General features: G+C 37.9%; 1 protein-coding gene across 1 annotated transcript in view; it reads left to right on the forward strand.

The window, feature by feature from the left end:
- The window catches only part of SLC25A31 (solute carrier family 25 member 31), a 28,001-nt gene that overhangs the window by 6,555 nt on the left and 7,091 nt on the right, over positions 1–14,355 (forward strand). Inside the window, exons 2-3 of the mRNA XM_061140889.1 lie at positions 5,163–5,290; positions 12,835–12,952. Of these exons, the coding sequence (XP_060996872.1) occupies positions 5,163–5,290; positions 12,835–12,952 (246 nt within the window). The remainder of the gene's footprint in view (positions 1–5,162; positions 5,291–12,834; positions 12,953–14,355) is intronic.

Consider the following 14,355-nt stretch of genomic DNA (forward strand, 5'->3'; position numbering starts at 1 on the left):
TTTTCCTTTGTTTTATTCTGATCAAAAAATACTACTGTTTTTATTCAAAGTGGATTTTTACCTAGAGGCAATAGAGATGTAATAGTTCTAGATCTGGAGTCAGATAGATGTAGAAAGATCTGGAATTAAATCACAGTCTTTCCCTTACCTTGTAACCTTGAACAGTTTTAATTTAACTTCTGTCAACTTCAATTTCCTCAGTCCTGTACTGGGTATAATAATATTGTATGTTTGTGAAAGTTGTTGTGCTGCTGCTGCTGCTAAGGCACTTCAGTCGTGTCCGACTCTGTGCGACCCCATAGACGGCTGCCCACCAGGCTCCCCCGTCCCTGGGATTCTCCAGGCAAGAACACTGGAGTAGGTTGCCATTTACTTCTCCAATGCATGAAAGTGAAAAGTGAAAGTGAAGTCACGTAGTCGTGTCCGACTCTTAGCAACCCCATGGACCACAGCCTACCAGGCTCCTCCGTCCATGGGATTTTCCACGCAAGAGTATTGGAGCAGGGTGCCATTGCCTTCCCCGGAAAGTTGCTCAGTCATGTCCAACTGTTTGTGACCCAGTGGACAGTAGCCCACCAGGCTCCTCTGTCCATGGAATTCTCCAGGCCAGAATACTGGAGTGGGTAGCTGTTCCCTTTTCCAAGGGATCTTCCCAACCCAGGGGTTGAACCCAGGTCTCCTACATTGCAGGTGGATTCTTTACCATCTGAGCCACCAGGGAAGCCCAATAATTTTATTACCTACCTCATATGGTAGTTTTGATGGTTAAACAGGATAATCACTGTAATAAAACAGTCCACAAACAGTAAATGCTGGAGAGAGTGTGGAGGGCAGGGAACCCTCCTACACTCTTGGTGGGAATGTAAATTGGTACAGCCTCTGTGGAGAATAGTCCAGAGGTTCCTCTAAAAATAGAGCCACCACATGGCCCTGAAATCCCACTCCTGGACCTGTATCTGGAGAAAAGCATGGTCTGGGACACCCTGATAGTCAGCAGATGGGAACCTGTCTGCCATGGCAGGGGACCTGAGTTTGATCCCTGGTTTGGGGAGATTGCACATGCCGCAGAGCAGCAAAACCTGTGCACAACCACTGAGCCTGCCTGCCGCAGCTGCTGAAGCCCAGAGCCGGTGCTCCACGCAAGAGAACCCACCACAGTGAGACGCCTGCCCTCCACAGAGGGGCCCCACCTGCCACAGCTAGAGAAAGTGCGTGTACAGCAATGAAAACCCAGTGCAACCAAAAAGCAAACAAATAACATGGTCTGAACGGACACGTGCACCCCAGTGTTCATTGCCGTACTCTCTACAGCACCCAAGACATGGAAGCAGCCTACATGTCCATCAACAGAGGAATGGATGAAGATGTGATACATACATACAATGGAATATTACTCAGCAATTAAAAAAGGAAATGATGCCATTTGCAGGATCACTGATGGACCTAGAGGTGTCATAATGAGTGAAGTAAGTCAGACAGAGGAGAGAAACCATATGATATCCCTTATATGCAGAATCTAAAAAGAACACATACAAATGAGCTTACTGACAAAACAGATACAGATTCACAGACTTAGAGAATGAACCTGTGGTTGCCAGGGACAGAGAATAGGGGGAAGGCATAGTTAGGGAGTTTGGGATGGACATGTAAACACTGCTATATTTAAAATGGATAACCAACAAGGACCTACTGTATAGCACAGGGAGCTCTGTTTATTGTTATGTGACAGCCTCGTTGGGAGGGGAGTTTGGGGTAGGAATGGATACATAAATGTGTGTAGCTGACTCCCTTTGCTGAACACCTAGAACTATCACTACATTGTTAATCAACTATACTCCAATCAAATAAAAGTTAGAAAAAAAAGTGCTGTAAAATATTCAGCCTTGTGTCTGTTGCATAGTTAGTGCTTAATAAATTTTAACTCTTTAATCGTTGTGAATACCTTCCTGAATTTACAAATATTCATTCCTCATGGTCATTTGTAAATGAATGTACTTGGGATAAATTTGTTTTACATATAAAGTAGATTTTTGTAATCTATCTAAAGAACCTACATGGTACATAGTGTACCTGGAGTATAGTTTAAGAAAATGCTGAAACCTAGCCTCCCAAAATAATATTTCTATAGAAAATGCATTCAGGATTCCACTTGGAAGTTCCTCATCTTTGTACTCTTACTAAGGAAATTGGCACTCCTAAAAGCATGGTACATCAGTGAGTTGAAAAAAAGGGAATAAGAGTAAGGTTTTGCTGCATGATATGTGGAAAAAGGCTAAAGGAAGGGTTTTTAACCTGATATCTGTAGCTTCAGGGAATCCACCAATCAGTAGTAGCCATGCAATAGTATTTTGTGTGTGAGAGAAATATTTTTTCAGACATAACTCACTAAAAGCTGCCAGTTTTCCTGTTATTCTTCTAGATATTTATTTGTTTTTAGAATTTCATTGAGATGTTGACAGTTGTTTTGTTGAATACTCTAGGTTGTTTCATGCAGATACAGTTTTGCTAAAAGGAATACATTCTGTCAATGATACCAAGCCACTTCAGTCATAAATCTGGCACTCTGTCGTGGTCTCCTGTTAATTTGCAGATGTCTGTCATCAGAATTTTCTATTTATATTCAATACGTTAGCCAAAGTTACAAGCTTTTTACTACTCATTTGTGATACTCTTTTGTGAAATAGATGTTAATTCAGTACTATAATCATAATTGGACTTCCCTGGTGGCTCAGACAATAGAGAATCTACCTGCAGTATGGGAGACCAGATTTGATCCCTGAGTCCAGAAGATCCCAGGGAGAAGGAAATGGTTACCCACTCCAGTATTCCTGCCTGGAGAATTCCATGGACAGAGGAGCCTTGTGGGCTACAGTCCATGGGATTACAGTCAGAGATGACAGAGAAATGAACACTTTCACACTTTCCATAATCATAATTATATAACAGCTCACAATCTGAAACCTATAATATCTCAATACCATCTAAATCAACCATTTCCAAAATGACTACTAATAAATAAGAGCCATGTATAAAATGGGAATTCAAATACGTTTTTGATACACAGCACTTTTTAAACTCAGCTTATTAGTTTGTTTTTTTAAAAAACAAATGATGGTTTTTAACTTAAATCCCATTTGACTGCATTGGCAGTTCTCCAGCCAATATGCTCTTTTTTTTACATTTAAGATCAATTCTATCCTCTGCCAGTAATCTGTTGTTGTGTTACTGTAACACAGGTGTAGAAAATAAAATCTTATTCTTCAGTGTCATTTACAGTCATATTTTACTTTCAGTGTTTCTCTTCTGCAAGTCTGCAGAAAATACAAATGCTTAACTATGTTGTTAAATGTTGTTAACTATGAAGAACTTAGAAATCATTAAAAATACCTCTGAAAATTAGATTCATCAGTCTCCCTCAGGAATTCAATATAGCTGCAACTAGCAAGCAATATTCTTTTATAATTTGCTTACATTTCTCATGTTTTCAGATTTTTATTTTGCTTCCATTAAAGAAAACTTGTTGACCTTTCTTAGGTACAGAAGATATTTGCATGATTAAGTAAAGTATTGTAGTTAAGGGACTGAATTATTGAGCCAGATTGCTTGAGTTTAAATTCCAGGTGTACAATTTTCTGACCTAAGTGACAGTGGGCAAGTTATTTAACTAACTTCTCTATGCCTTAGAGGTTGTTTTTAATGCATTTCTTCATATATAAAATGGAGAGATTAATATTACCTACCTCATGGGTGGTTATGACGATTAAATGAATAAAAAGCAGTTCCTAGAAATTAGTGTTGTTTTGTTAATGTTGCCTCAAAATTTTTTACAATGATCATTTTCCATTTTTTTAAAAATAGACTTTTATTTATTTACCATACTTTAATAATTTTCAAACTTTTCTAAGATTTGCTTCTCCAGAAACCCAAAGCTGCAGTAGAGCTTTGGAGACAGAAAACTTGATTCTAAATCCTGATTATAGTTTTTAAATTTATAAAAGTTTCAGTTTGTACATGTATGAAATGGGTACTGTAAGAGAACATGTATCGTAAGCTTGGTGTGATGATTAAATTAAACGTACAAGTACAGCCTTTGCCAGTGCCTGGTACACATTAAGTGCTCAGGACGTTGTAGCTGTTACCATTACATGTTAAACGCCCTAGTAATTTATGCCTGCAACTGAATGCCGAGTAACTGAATCAGCTGTGAGGACTGAAAAGATTATTTCTTGGCCCTTAATATACATCTTAACTGTCTCTCTGCGACCGCTTTACATTCACCTTGGGATTCACTAATACTCAATTTTACTTCCCACAAAGTATACTTATTTATTTAACAAATAAATGTCTTTCTCTGTGTACTTATCTGATCTAACTTTCAGTTTCTGAGCACTGTGCCCAGTTGACTGAAATTAACTTCATTCAAATTTTTATCTTTAGAAGACTGTTTATGGGTATTCTTTTCTCCAAGCTGGGACTAGTGCTATCTTATTAAGAGTAGCAGGGTTCAATCATCTGTAAAAACAACTATGGGTCCTGGAGGGATTGCCTGTTGTATTCTGGGGAAGCTAAGGATTATAAAGGCAGCTCTGAATTATCAGGTAACACAGCGACTGAATTATAAAGTTTGGTCATTTAGTCCATGGAGATTTGAATCGGGAAGATTATTAACCTTGAAAGTTCCTCCTGTCTCTCCATCAGGCCTCCGGAAACTGCCTTGAATTGTGAATTCCTTTTATTTGGCTAGGTTTTAAAATATAAATATAAGACTCTTTTATCTCATTCTCAAGAGTATATATACAACAGTTTTTTTGCAACAGACTTGTCACCATAGGAATTCTATCTTATGATTTGAAATGAGACTAAAGTTCTCTGATGAGTACTACTAAGCTCTGTTTTTCTATTAGTGAAGAGACCTATATTCAGCTGGTAATGCTTTCCATAGGTTTTTAAGTAGTCAAGGCTGCTTATTGGAAATTAACAAAATTGAAATGGGGTGCTTGAAGTTAACACTGCCTTTTTTCTTCAGTTGGAGACACATGTAAACTTTTTTTCTCATGAGAAAAGATGTAAGTTTTAGGTAGTTCAAACAGCTAAGTTTGTTAAAACTATGCAAATTATTTAATAATAATGCAAGTTTATATTTAGTATGTTTTCTTTTGTAGGTTTCCTCAGTTACTGGCGTGGCAATTTGGCAAATGTTATCCGATATTTTCCAACACAAGCTCTAAACTTTGCTTTCAAAGACAAATACAAACAACTGTTCATGTCTGGAGTTAATAAAGAAAAACAGGTAATTATTTTTTATTATTTTTTTAATTGAATGAAAGATTCTTTAAATTATATAGTGCTTTGCAGCTTTTAAAAGCCTCATATACGTAACTCAGATTATCCCACAGTAACCCTTTCCTGCACACCCCATCAGCGCCCCTTCCCTTTTCCTCGCTGGTGACCACTAGTTTGTTCTGTGTGTCTGTGAATATGCTGCTTTTTTGTTTTATTCACTAGTTTGTTGTGTTTTATAGATTCCACATAGAAATGATATCATGACGTATATGTCTTTTTCTGACTTATGCTTCATTTAGCATAATACCCTCAGAGTCTGTCCATGTTGCTGCAAATGGCAAAATTTCATGCTTTTTTATAGCTCAGTAGTATTCCATTGTTGATATATATCACATCTTCTTTATTCATTCATCTGTTGATGGACACTTGGATTGATTACATACCTTTACAACCTTGGCAGTTACAAATAATACTGCTATGAACATTGGGGTGCCTGCATCTTTTTGAGTTGTGTTTTTGTATTTTTGGACATATACCCAGGAGTGGAATTGCTGGATCATATGGTAGTTCTGTTTTTAGAAAAAGCAGGTAATTATGTTTTAATATGTCTAAAATTTTCTAAGTTGGATTTGCCTTACCTGAGGTATTTTTTTCCAATTAGAGCATAGCTGATTTACAATATTGTGTTAATTTCTGCTGTATAGCAAAGTGAGGCAGTTAGACATGTATATATACATTCTTTTTAATATACTCTTCCAGTGTGGTTTATCATAGGATATTGAATATCATTCCCTATGCTATACAGTGGAACCTTGTTTATCCATCATATATGTAGTATTTTATTTCTGCTAGCCCAGCCTCTCCCTCCTTCCCCCTTCACCCCACCGTACCCCTTGGGAACCGCAAGTCTGTTCTCTATGTCTGTGGGTCTACTTCTGCTTTGTAGATAGGTCCATTTCTGTTATATTTTAGATTTCACGTATAAGTGATGCCATACTTCTGAGTTACTTCACTTACTGTGATAATCTCTGGTTACATCCATGTTGCTGCAAATGGTGTTATTTCATTCTTTTTTATAGCTGTTATTTTCCATTGTATATGTACAACATCTTCTTTATCCATTAAAAAACCTGTGGAGTTTTATTTGGGGAGGAGGTGCTCAAGTAGTGGAAAAAATAATAGTTAAAGCATAATAACTGTTAGCATATTATAATATGTATTAAGTCATAGAAATTACATATGGAAATTTAAAATTATATTAACTTTTACAAGTTCCTATAAACCTCTTAACACAAATTTAATAACTAAGGGATCTTTAGTTGGAACTTGTAATAGTTGGAACTTCTTTTGACTATGGACTTGTATCAGAGAGTCCCCAAGACTGTCTTCATGTTCATTGATTGAGTAGGGCCTCAAAGAACTCAGAAAAGCTATTACACTCCTGGTATATTACAGCAAAAAGATATAGATTAAAATCAACAAAGGGAAAAGGCACATAGGACAATATCCAGGAGAAACTAGGTGCAAGCTTCTCGGTGTCCTCTCCTAGTAGACTCAGCTGGACAGCACTTAGCTCTCTCAGCAGTAATGTGAGACAACACATATAATATACTGCCAAATAAGGTTGCTTACTTGAGCTGTGGTGGTCAGGTCTTTGTGGGAGGGGAGTCAGTTTCACAGGCATGTATAATAGACTGACCTTAGCTACTCAGTCTCCAGCTATGGCCGCCACCTACTCAAAAGGTCAAACTGATATAATTCAGCCCAGAGCCCCAAGTAAACAAAGAGGTGTTCACCATAAATCAATGTTAGTATAAACTATCTGGTGTTGCCAAAGCTTCTGGCATATAAAGACAGTCTTACTAGATAGGATATTCCACGGGCTCAGAAGGTTACCGCAAAGGAACCTTTGAGTTTGGTCAAGGAGGGAGATCTTTTCAGTATGTGCAGGGTTTGGGCAACACAAGCCTGCTGAGTTAACCCTTTACTGAACATTTTCCACCCTATCTCCCCCAAAAGATAATTCCTGTAAAACTAAGCCAGATGGAGCAATTAACTCCAGAATTAACTAGAAAATTTATGTTACTAACATCTGTCCCGAACAGTGTAAATAATATGGCTCTAAAAGTTCCAGTTAACTCTGATCCCTGTTAAAACTCTATAATAAATTTCAAATCAGTAGAGCTTGAGGTAAAAACATTTTTAGTATGCTTCTAAAGAATATGCTAACACTTTCCTGGTGGTCCAGTGATTAAGACTCCATACTTCTAAGACAGGGGGCACAGGTTCAGTCCCTGGTTGGGAAACTGAGATCCCACACTGCAAGGTGTGGCCAAAAGATAAGAAAAGAACAATGAAAAAGAAAGAACATGCAGTCTATGTAAAGATATTCAGTCACAAGTAATATGTAAGTTTAAATATATATTATTTATTAAATGTGGCTACTAATGACCCTTCTATTTCTGCCCTTAGACATCACAATTTTCACCTATCTCTGTTCCTGCTCTAAAAAAAGTGGGAAAAAAAAAAACTGAAAATGAAAATTCAGTATTTTGGGTTTCTTACCTGGTTTTCAAAGAAACATTGAAGATACAAAAAACAAGTACAGTGTATGTGATTTAAAAGTGGTTGGTCTACCACAATAAATCTCTCTATATGCTTCTCGGGATGGCTGCACTGGTGACAATACTAGGTGTTGGCAAGGATTCAGAGAAGCTGAATTTTACAGTGCTGGTGGGAATGTAAAATGATCTTGCCGCTTTCAAGAGAGTAATGACAGTTTCTTACAACTAAACATATGCTTATCATACAGTCCAACTCTTGAGCATTTATCCCAGAGGAAAAAAACCTCTCTTCACAAAAAAGCAAAGTATACAATGTTCATAGAAGATTGTTTCATAATAGGCAAAAATTTGGGAATAACCCAGATGTCCCAGGTGAATACTTAAACTGTGGTACATCACACCATAGAAGGTCACTCAGCAATGAAGAGAAACACCTTTTGATAAAACAAGTATTGTATGATCCTCTTGGGATCTAGAAAAGGCAAATTCATAGAGACAAAGTAGAACAGAGGTTGCCAGGGGTAAGGGGGAGGGAGATTCTTTAACAGGTACAGAGTTTACATTTAGCATAATGAAAAGTCCTGGAAATAGTAATGATGTTTATATAGTGTTGTCCTTAATGCCACTGAATTATACACTTAAAATGCCTGAACAGTAAATTTTACCATACAGTTTTAAAAAAGAACAAACATGATACAAACAGCAACTTTGAATGCTAACTGAAAAGATACCAATCTCAAAAGACATTTGCTTTCTGATTTCACTTGTTTACCATTATTGAAGTAAGAACATTATAGAGATGGAAAACATAATAGTGGTTGCCAGGAGAGAGGCAGGTGGCTATAAAGAGGTCCATAAATGGAGGATCTTTATCATGGAACTGTTCACTGTGATAATTGGTGGTCATATGAATCTTCACATATGATAAAATGGCATAGAACTGAATACACACACAGATAAGTGTGTAAAACTTGTGAAATCTGAATTAGGTAGATTTCCATCAGTGTTAATTTTCTCTACTATAGTTATGCTGGGCTTCCCTGGTGGCTCAGTGGGCAAAGAATCCTCCCGCAGTGCAGGAGTCACAGGGGAGGCGGGTTTGATCCCTGGGTGGGGAAGATCCCCTGGAGGAGAGCATGGCCACCCACTCCAGTATTCTTGCCTGGAGAGTCCCATGGACAGAGGATGGCAGGCTACGTGCAGTCCATAGGGTCATAAAGAGTCAAACACGACTGACACCACTGAGCATGCACACACGTAATTATGCTAGATACTATCATTGGGGGAAATTGCTTGAAAAGTTTATAGACTTCATATGTACTAGGATGCATGTGAATCTGCTATTATGTCAGACTAAAAGGTTTTTTAAAAATAACCATGGTAGGGAGCTGTGTGCCTCCCATATACTCTTTCACTGAATTTTTACCTTGCCCTTTGAGGTAGTTCTTTTTACCCCAAATGTACAGATAAGGAAAACAAGACAGAGCTTAAAGCACTTGCCCTAGTCATCTGTTCATGTCTTTCTAATTCCCAAATTCAGTTCTTTCTACCATACTCTTACTCCTTTCATCTGAGGTGACTAAACTAGATGAGTGTTAGCTGGACCTGGGCATAAAATGTGTCTCTGCTGCTTCTAAGCAGCTACCAGCACAACCTTCATTGAAGACTAGAGCTTCCTGCTCTCTTCCATGCCCACACATACTGTTAGAAAGAACTTTGGTCCCAGGTATTTGTGCTTGGAGGCAGTTTATCACCTATTTGTCAACAGTTGAAAATGAATAAGGTTATTTTCCTCCAAACCCCCTAAACTCTCTTATTCTCCTTTCCTGATTCCTTTCACTCCCTCTCCGTTTACAGTTTGGTGGCGGTGCTCAGTCGTGTCCAACTCTTTGCTACCCCATGGACTGTAACCCGCCAGGCTCCTCTGTCCATGGGATTTTCCAGGCAAGAATACTGGAGTGGGTAGCCATTCCCTCCTCCAGGGGATCTTCCTGACTGAGGGATTGAATCCACATGTCTTTCATCTCCTACATTGGCAGGCAGATTCTTTACCACTGCACCACCTGGGAAGCCCCTTTTACAGTATAGTAATATCTGAAATTACAAACTTAAAAAACAACTTCTGGGTCTGTTTATTTTCAAGCTTAATTGTGGAGGGACAGACTTTATCTGTTACAGAAACACTTGCAGAATTATCATTCATCATAGAGTCTTCTTGTCTCCTTCTTCCTTCCTTCCATCCTCAACCTTCCCTGCCTTCCTTCCCCTAGTGGTTTGGCCATACTATTTATACATTTTGTGCCTGCCTGCATTGCTTTCTCATAGGCCCCACTTTCACTATCAGAGGGGTCCCTGTTTGAATAGTAAATTATGTAAATTGTACAATCATTCACCCCAGAAAGTTATGGATCTGTTTTCTTTTTCTTATCTAGGAAGGAAATAGAAGGTTAAATTGAACTTAAGATGCACTTTATAAATCTTTGTGCTGCATAGCCTATTTGATTTGGCCTATTTGCTTGTAAGAAGCAGAGAAATTACTTCAAGAAAAAGACATATTTACTGCAGTGGAATTTGAACCACAGGCAGCTGTGGGGATCAAACTATACTTTTTAGCTTTGTTTCCCAGGTCAGTTAGTCTATCTCTGTCTGTAATGATCTGGTTTTTTCTACATATATATTTGCTCAACATTTTCTCATTATTGCCCACCTTTTTTACTTCCCTATATTTTATTTCTTTTAAGTTCAGTGTTAATATCATAGTGATTCCTACTAACCTTTCAAGTGGAGGGGGGGGTTCTTTACCTGAGACCCGTGCATACTTGAGGAATAACTTAAACTTTTACAATAAAATTGTGTTTATATATGTGAGATTTTTATTGGAAGAGTATCTGTAGTTTTCAACAGTCTCAAAGTAGACTGAAACCTAAAAACATTATTTAATGTTTTTTCTGTTTCTGTCCTTACTGCTAACTGGCCTAGAATTTCTAGATTCACATTTCTAAGATTTAAACTGTGGCCTAGCTCCTCTTTTTTCTGCCAGATTACATATCATCTTCCAAACTATGGATTAGCTACCTTCTGGTCTCATTATCTCTATATGATTATGAAACATGGCTTATCTGTACAGTAGAACTTACGAGTTTCATGGTAAAAGGCACTGTGGGAGTCCAAGTACCCTTCATTAAACAAATATTTATTGAATGCATTACTCTTACTCTGGACAAGGCCCTATGACTTGCTTTGTGAAATAAACAAATGAATTACGAATTCAGGCCTCGAAAAATGTAGACAACCTAATTGTCCTTGGAACTGATATGGATAAATAAAATGTGATAAGTCAGTAAAATACTATTTGTCAGTAAAAAGGAATGAAATGCTAACACATGCTACACTTGGTACAGCATGGATAAACCTTACAAACACGTTATATGAAAGAAGCCAGTCACAAAAGACTGCTTGTTTCATGTGTAGGGAATGTCTAGAATAGGCAAATCTATAGAGACAGAAAGTTGCTTAATGGTTATGTTGGGTTCAGGGAGATAGGAAAGATATGCAGTGACTGCTGATGGGTACAAGATTTCTTTTGGAGTGATGAAAATGTTCTGAAACTGATAATGGTTGCAGAACTCTGATACACTAACAATTCATTGATTTGAATATATGGGTGAACTGAACAATAGGTAAATATATCTCAGTAAGTAAAAATAAAAATAATTCTGGCCTGTAGAAATTTATAGTCTGTAGAAAGTAAAACAAGACAGGTATACAAATAATTGTAAATTGAAAGTGGTCATTGTAAATACTGGTTTTAAAAAATGAAAATCTGGAACATGTTGATACATTTTACATATTGATCACATGATTTACCTTTAATTCTCTGAGAGAGGAAGTATTTATAGAAAGAGGGTATGATTACATATAGTTTTGAGTGAGCTGAAGATAAGAGAATTCATGAAAGAAACAGAATTTGAATTAGAGCATAAATCAATAACTTTTTGTTTATAAAAGGTAGGAAGAAAATTAAAAAGATAGAAATGGCATTCCAGGCCAGGAGAAAATTGAGAGTTCCAAAACAGAGACTGGGAGACTTAAAATTATTTTTGGAAATAAGAGCCACAAGAGGGAGGGGATGTGCGTGTACTTGTAGCTGATGCGTGTTGTGCAGCAGAGACCAGCACAGCAATTATCCTCCAATTAATTCTAAATTGAAAAAGAAATAGGCGTTAGAGAAGCAAGAAACTGAGTTTGACTAGGATGGTTACAGCGGTCTTGTACCCTAGGTTTTCTGTAAGAACTCCAGTTAAAATATTCCTTTCTTTTCCTTGAGCACCAGATGTTGAAAAGCAGTTTATTGGACCTAAGCAGAGAACATTTCAAATGTTTATCAAAAAGAACCTCAACAGCCCATGTGAACTAGTAGATCAGTAAGGTCTTCCATGCCATTCAGCCACATTATAATTGATTTCTGCCAATTTACATTTGGCATTTGAAGATAGTCTATATTTTTGAGCTGTTTAAATTTATTTTTACTAAAATTACAAAGTGAAATTGTGGCATTATGATATATTACTGTCGCTCTCCCCTGCCACCAAGAAAGGGAACAGCTGAGGCCTCCACAGATACCTATCATTTTAGTAATAAAAAGATATATTAATCATAAAAAGCTTATACAGTCTAAAGAGTGGAGTATCTTATGTGGCTTCTTGTGCTAATCTGGTCTGCTTTTGCTGGAGCATATTAAAATATCTTGGAATTTCAATATGTCAGCATCTAGCCTGTATCTCCTAGACTGCCTGGTTAAGAAACAAAGTCTGCATGGACATGAAGGGAAGTATTTTGGATGATAATATATGCTTATTTATTTTAGGTATTTATTTTATAAAAGGATCTTGTAAATCTGGCTTTTTAACCTTATAAAAATAAAGGATTTTTAAAAATCAGATTCTATAGTTTAATAACTACTTTTTAATTAATATGTTTTTTTCAGTTCTGGAGGTGGTTTTTGGCAAACCTGGCTTCTGGTGGAGCTGCTGGGGCAACATCCTTGTGTGTAGTTTACCCACTAGATTTTGCCCGAACCCGATTAGGTGCTGATATTGGAAAAGGTACAGAATTATTAGAAATACTAACTCTTCCTTCTTTGTGTTTTTGAGCACTGTATTATTTATCATAGCTATGCTTTTAACAGTAGTATTGGATTCAACCTAAAAATTTTATTCTCAACCAAATGGTAAAGTCATAGAGCCTAAAGATTACTACTTTTTTTCTTTTCTTTTAAACTAGGGAAAGGAAGGCCAACACTATAATAACAAAAAAGTAAGCCACAAAGAACACTTTAACTTCTGGTTTGTTTCTATTTTTGTTATTTAGAGAGCCATCCCCTAGATCCCTTCATGCCCTTATTTACCTGTCTTGACTGTGGGCCCCTTTCTAGGTTATGTGTATAACTCTCACCCTAGATTCCCTTTTCCTCTATCCTTACTTATTTATCACATCTTTCTTCATACCCTTGTTTTGGTAGATGTATTCTTTGATAGCTTTCTGAGGAGGGTGGATAGGAGATAAAGTGAGATCTTGGCTATCTGAAAATGTCTGTTTCACTCTTTTAATATTTGGCCATATGTTCATTTTCTTTCACAATTTTGAAAGCATTACTCTGGAGTCTAGTTTCTAATACTGCTCTTAAGAAATCATTTTCTTACTGCTGATCCTTCTGTAGATGGCTTTTTTTCTTGTTTTTCTGGCTTCATTCATTGTATTTTTCTCATATAAAACTATACGGTGGCTATGTGGAGGCTGGGTCCTCTGCACAGAAACTCTAGTGTGTCTTTACAAGATGGTCAGAGAAGTCCTGATACAGAGACGTGGTGAACAACATCTCTTCCCAGAGATCAGGAGTAAGATAACTGTAGGTCTTGGAAATGGCATCAGAAGTGGCCCTGGCAAAGTTGCCCAAGGTTATGCGGCAGCCCCTGGCAGAGGTGCGGCAGTCAGTTCCAGCCATCATCAGTAGCTTCTTGAGCACAGAGGCTAGGACAGCGCCAGTGCTCCTGAGGACAGGGATGAGGCATCCCAGCACTGAGCCACACAGCGGCCTGTCACCTTGTAAGAGACAGTGTGGGGCTCGCTGTTCTTGTCTCCCCAGGAGCCTCACAGCACAGAGATGATGGAGAGCTTGGCCAGATGGTGGCCCCAAGAGTGGCAATGGCTACCTCCTTAAGCATTGACACCTAAATTGACATGTCTCTTGTAATCCCCAGTGGTGACAAAATGTCTTGACCCTGGTCCACTGGCCAGCACTGGTCTGCTTTTGCATAGGCATAATCTTTAAAACCTTGCCCTTGAGAGATGTCCCAGGAAAGTCATTGTTCTCAAAAGTCAGTGATCTCAGATTGCCTGATGGGCAAAAGAAGTGACTTGATTTTCTTGTCCTTGACCAGGCGGCCCAGCTTGGTGATGTCCTTGGCTTTGCCTCTGCAAGCTCTGCAACCTCAGCCCTGGACACCGG

Source organism: Dama dama, chromosome 5 (genome assembly GCF_033118175.1).
Source record: "Dama dama isolate Ldn47 chromosome 5, ASM3311817v1, whole genome shotgun sequence".
NCBI classification, from domain to species: Eukaryota; Metazoa; Chordata; class Mammalia; order Artiodactyla; family Cervidae; genus Dama; species Dama dama.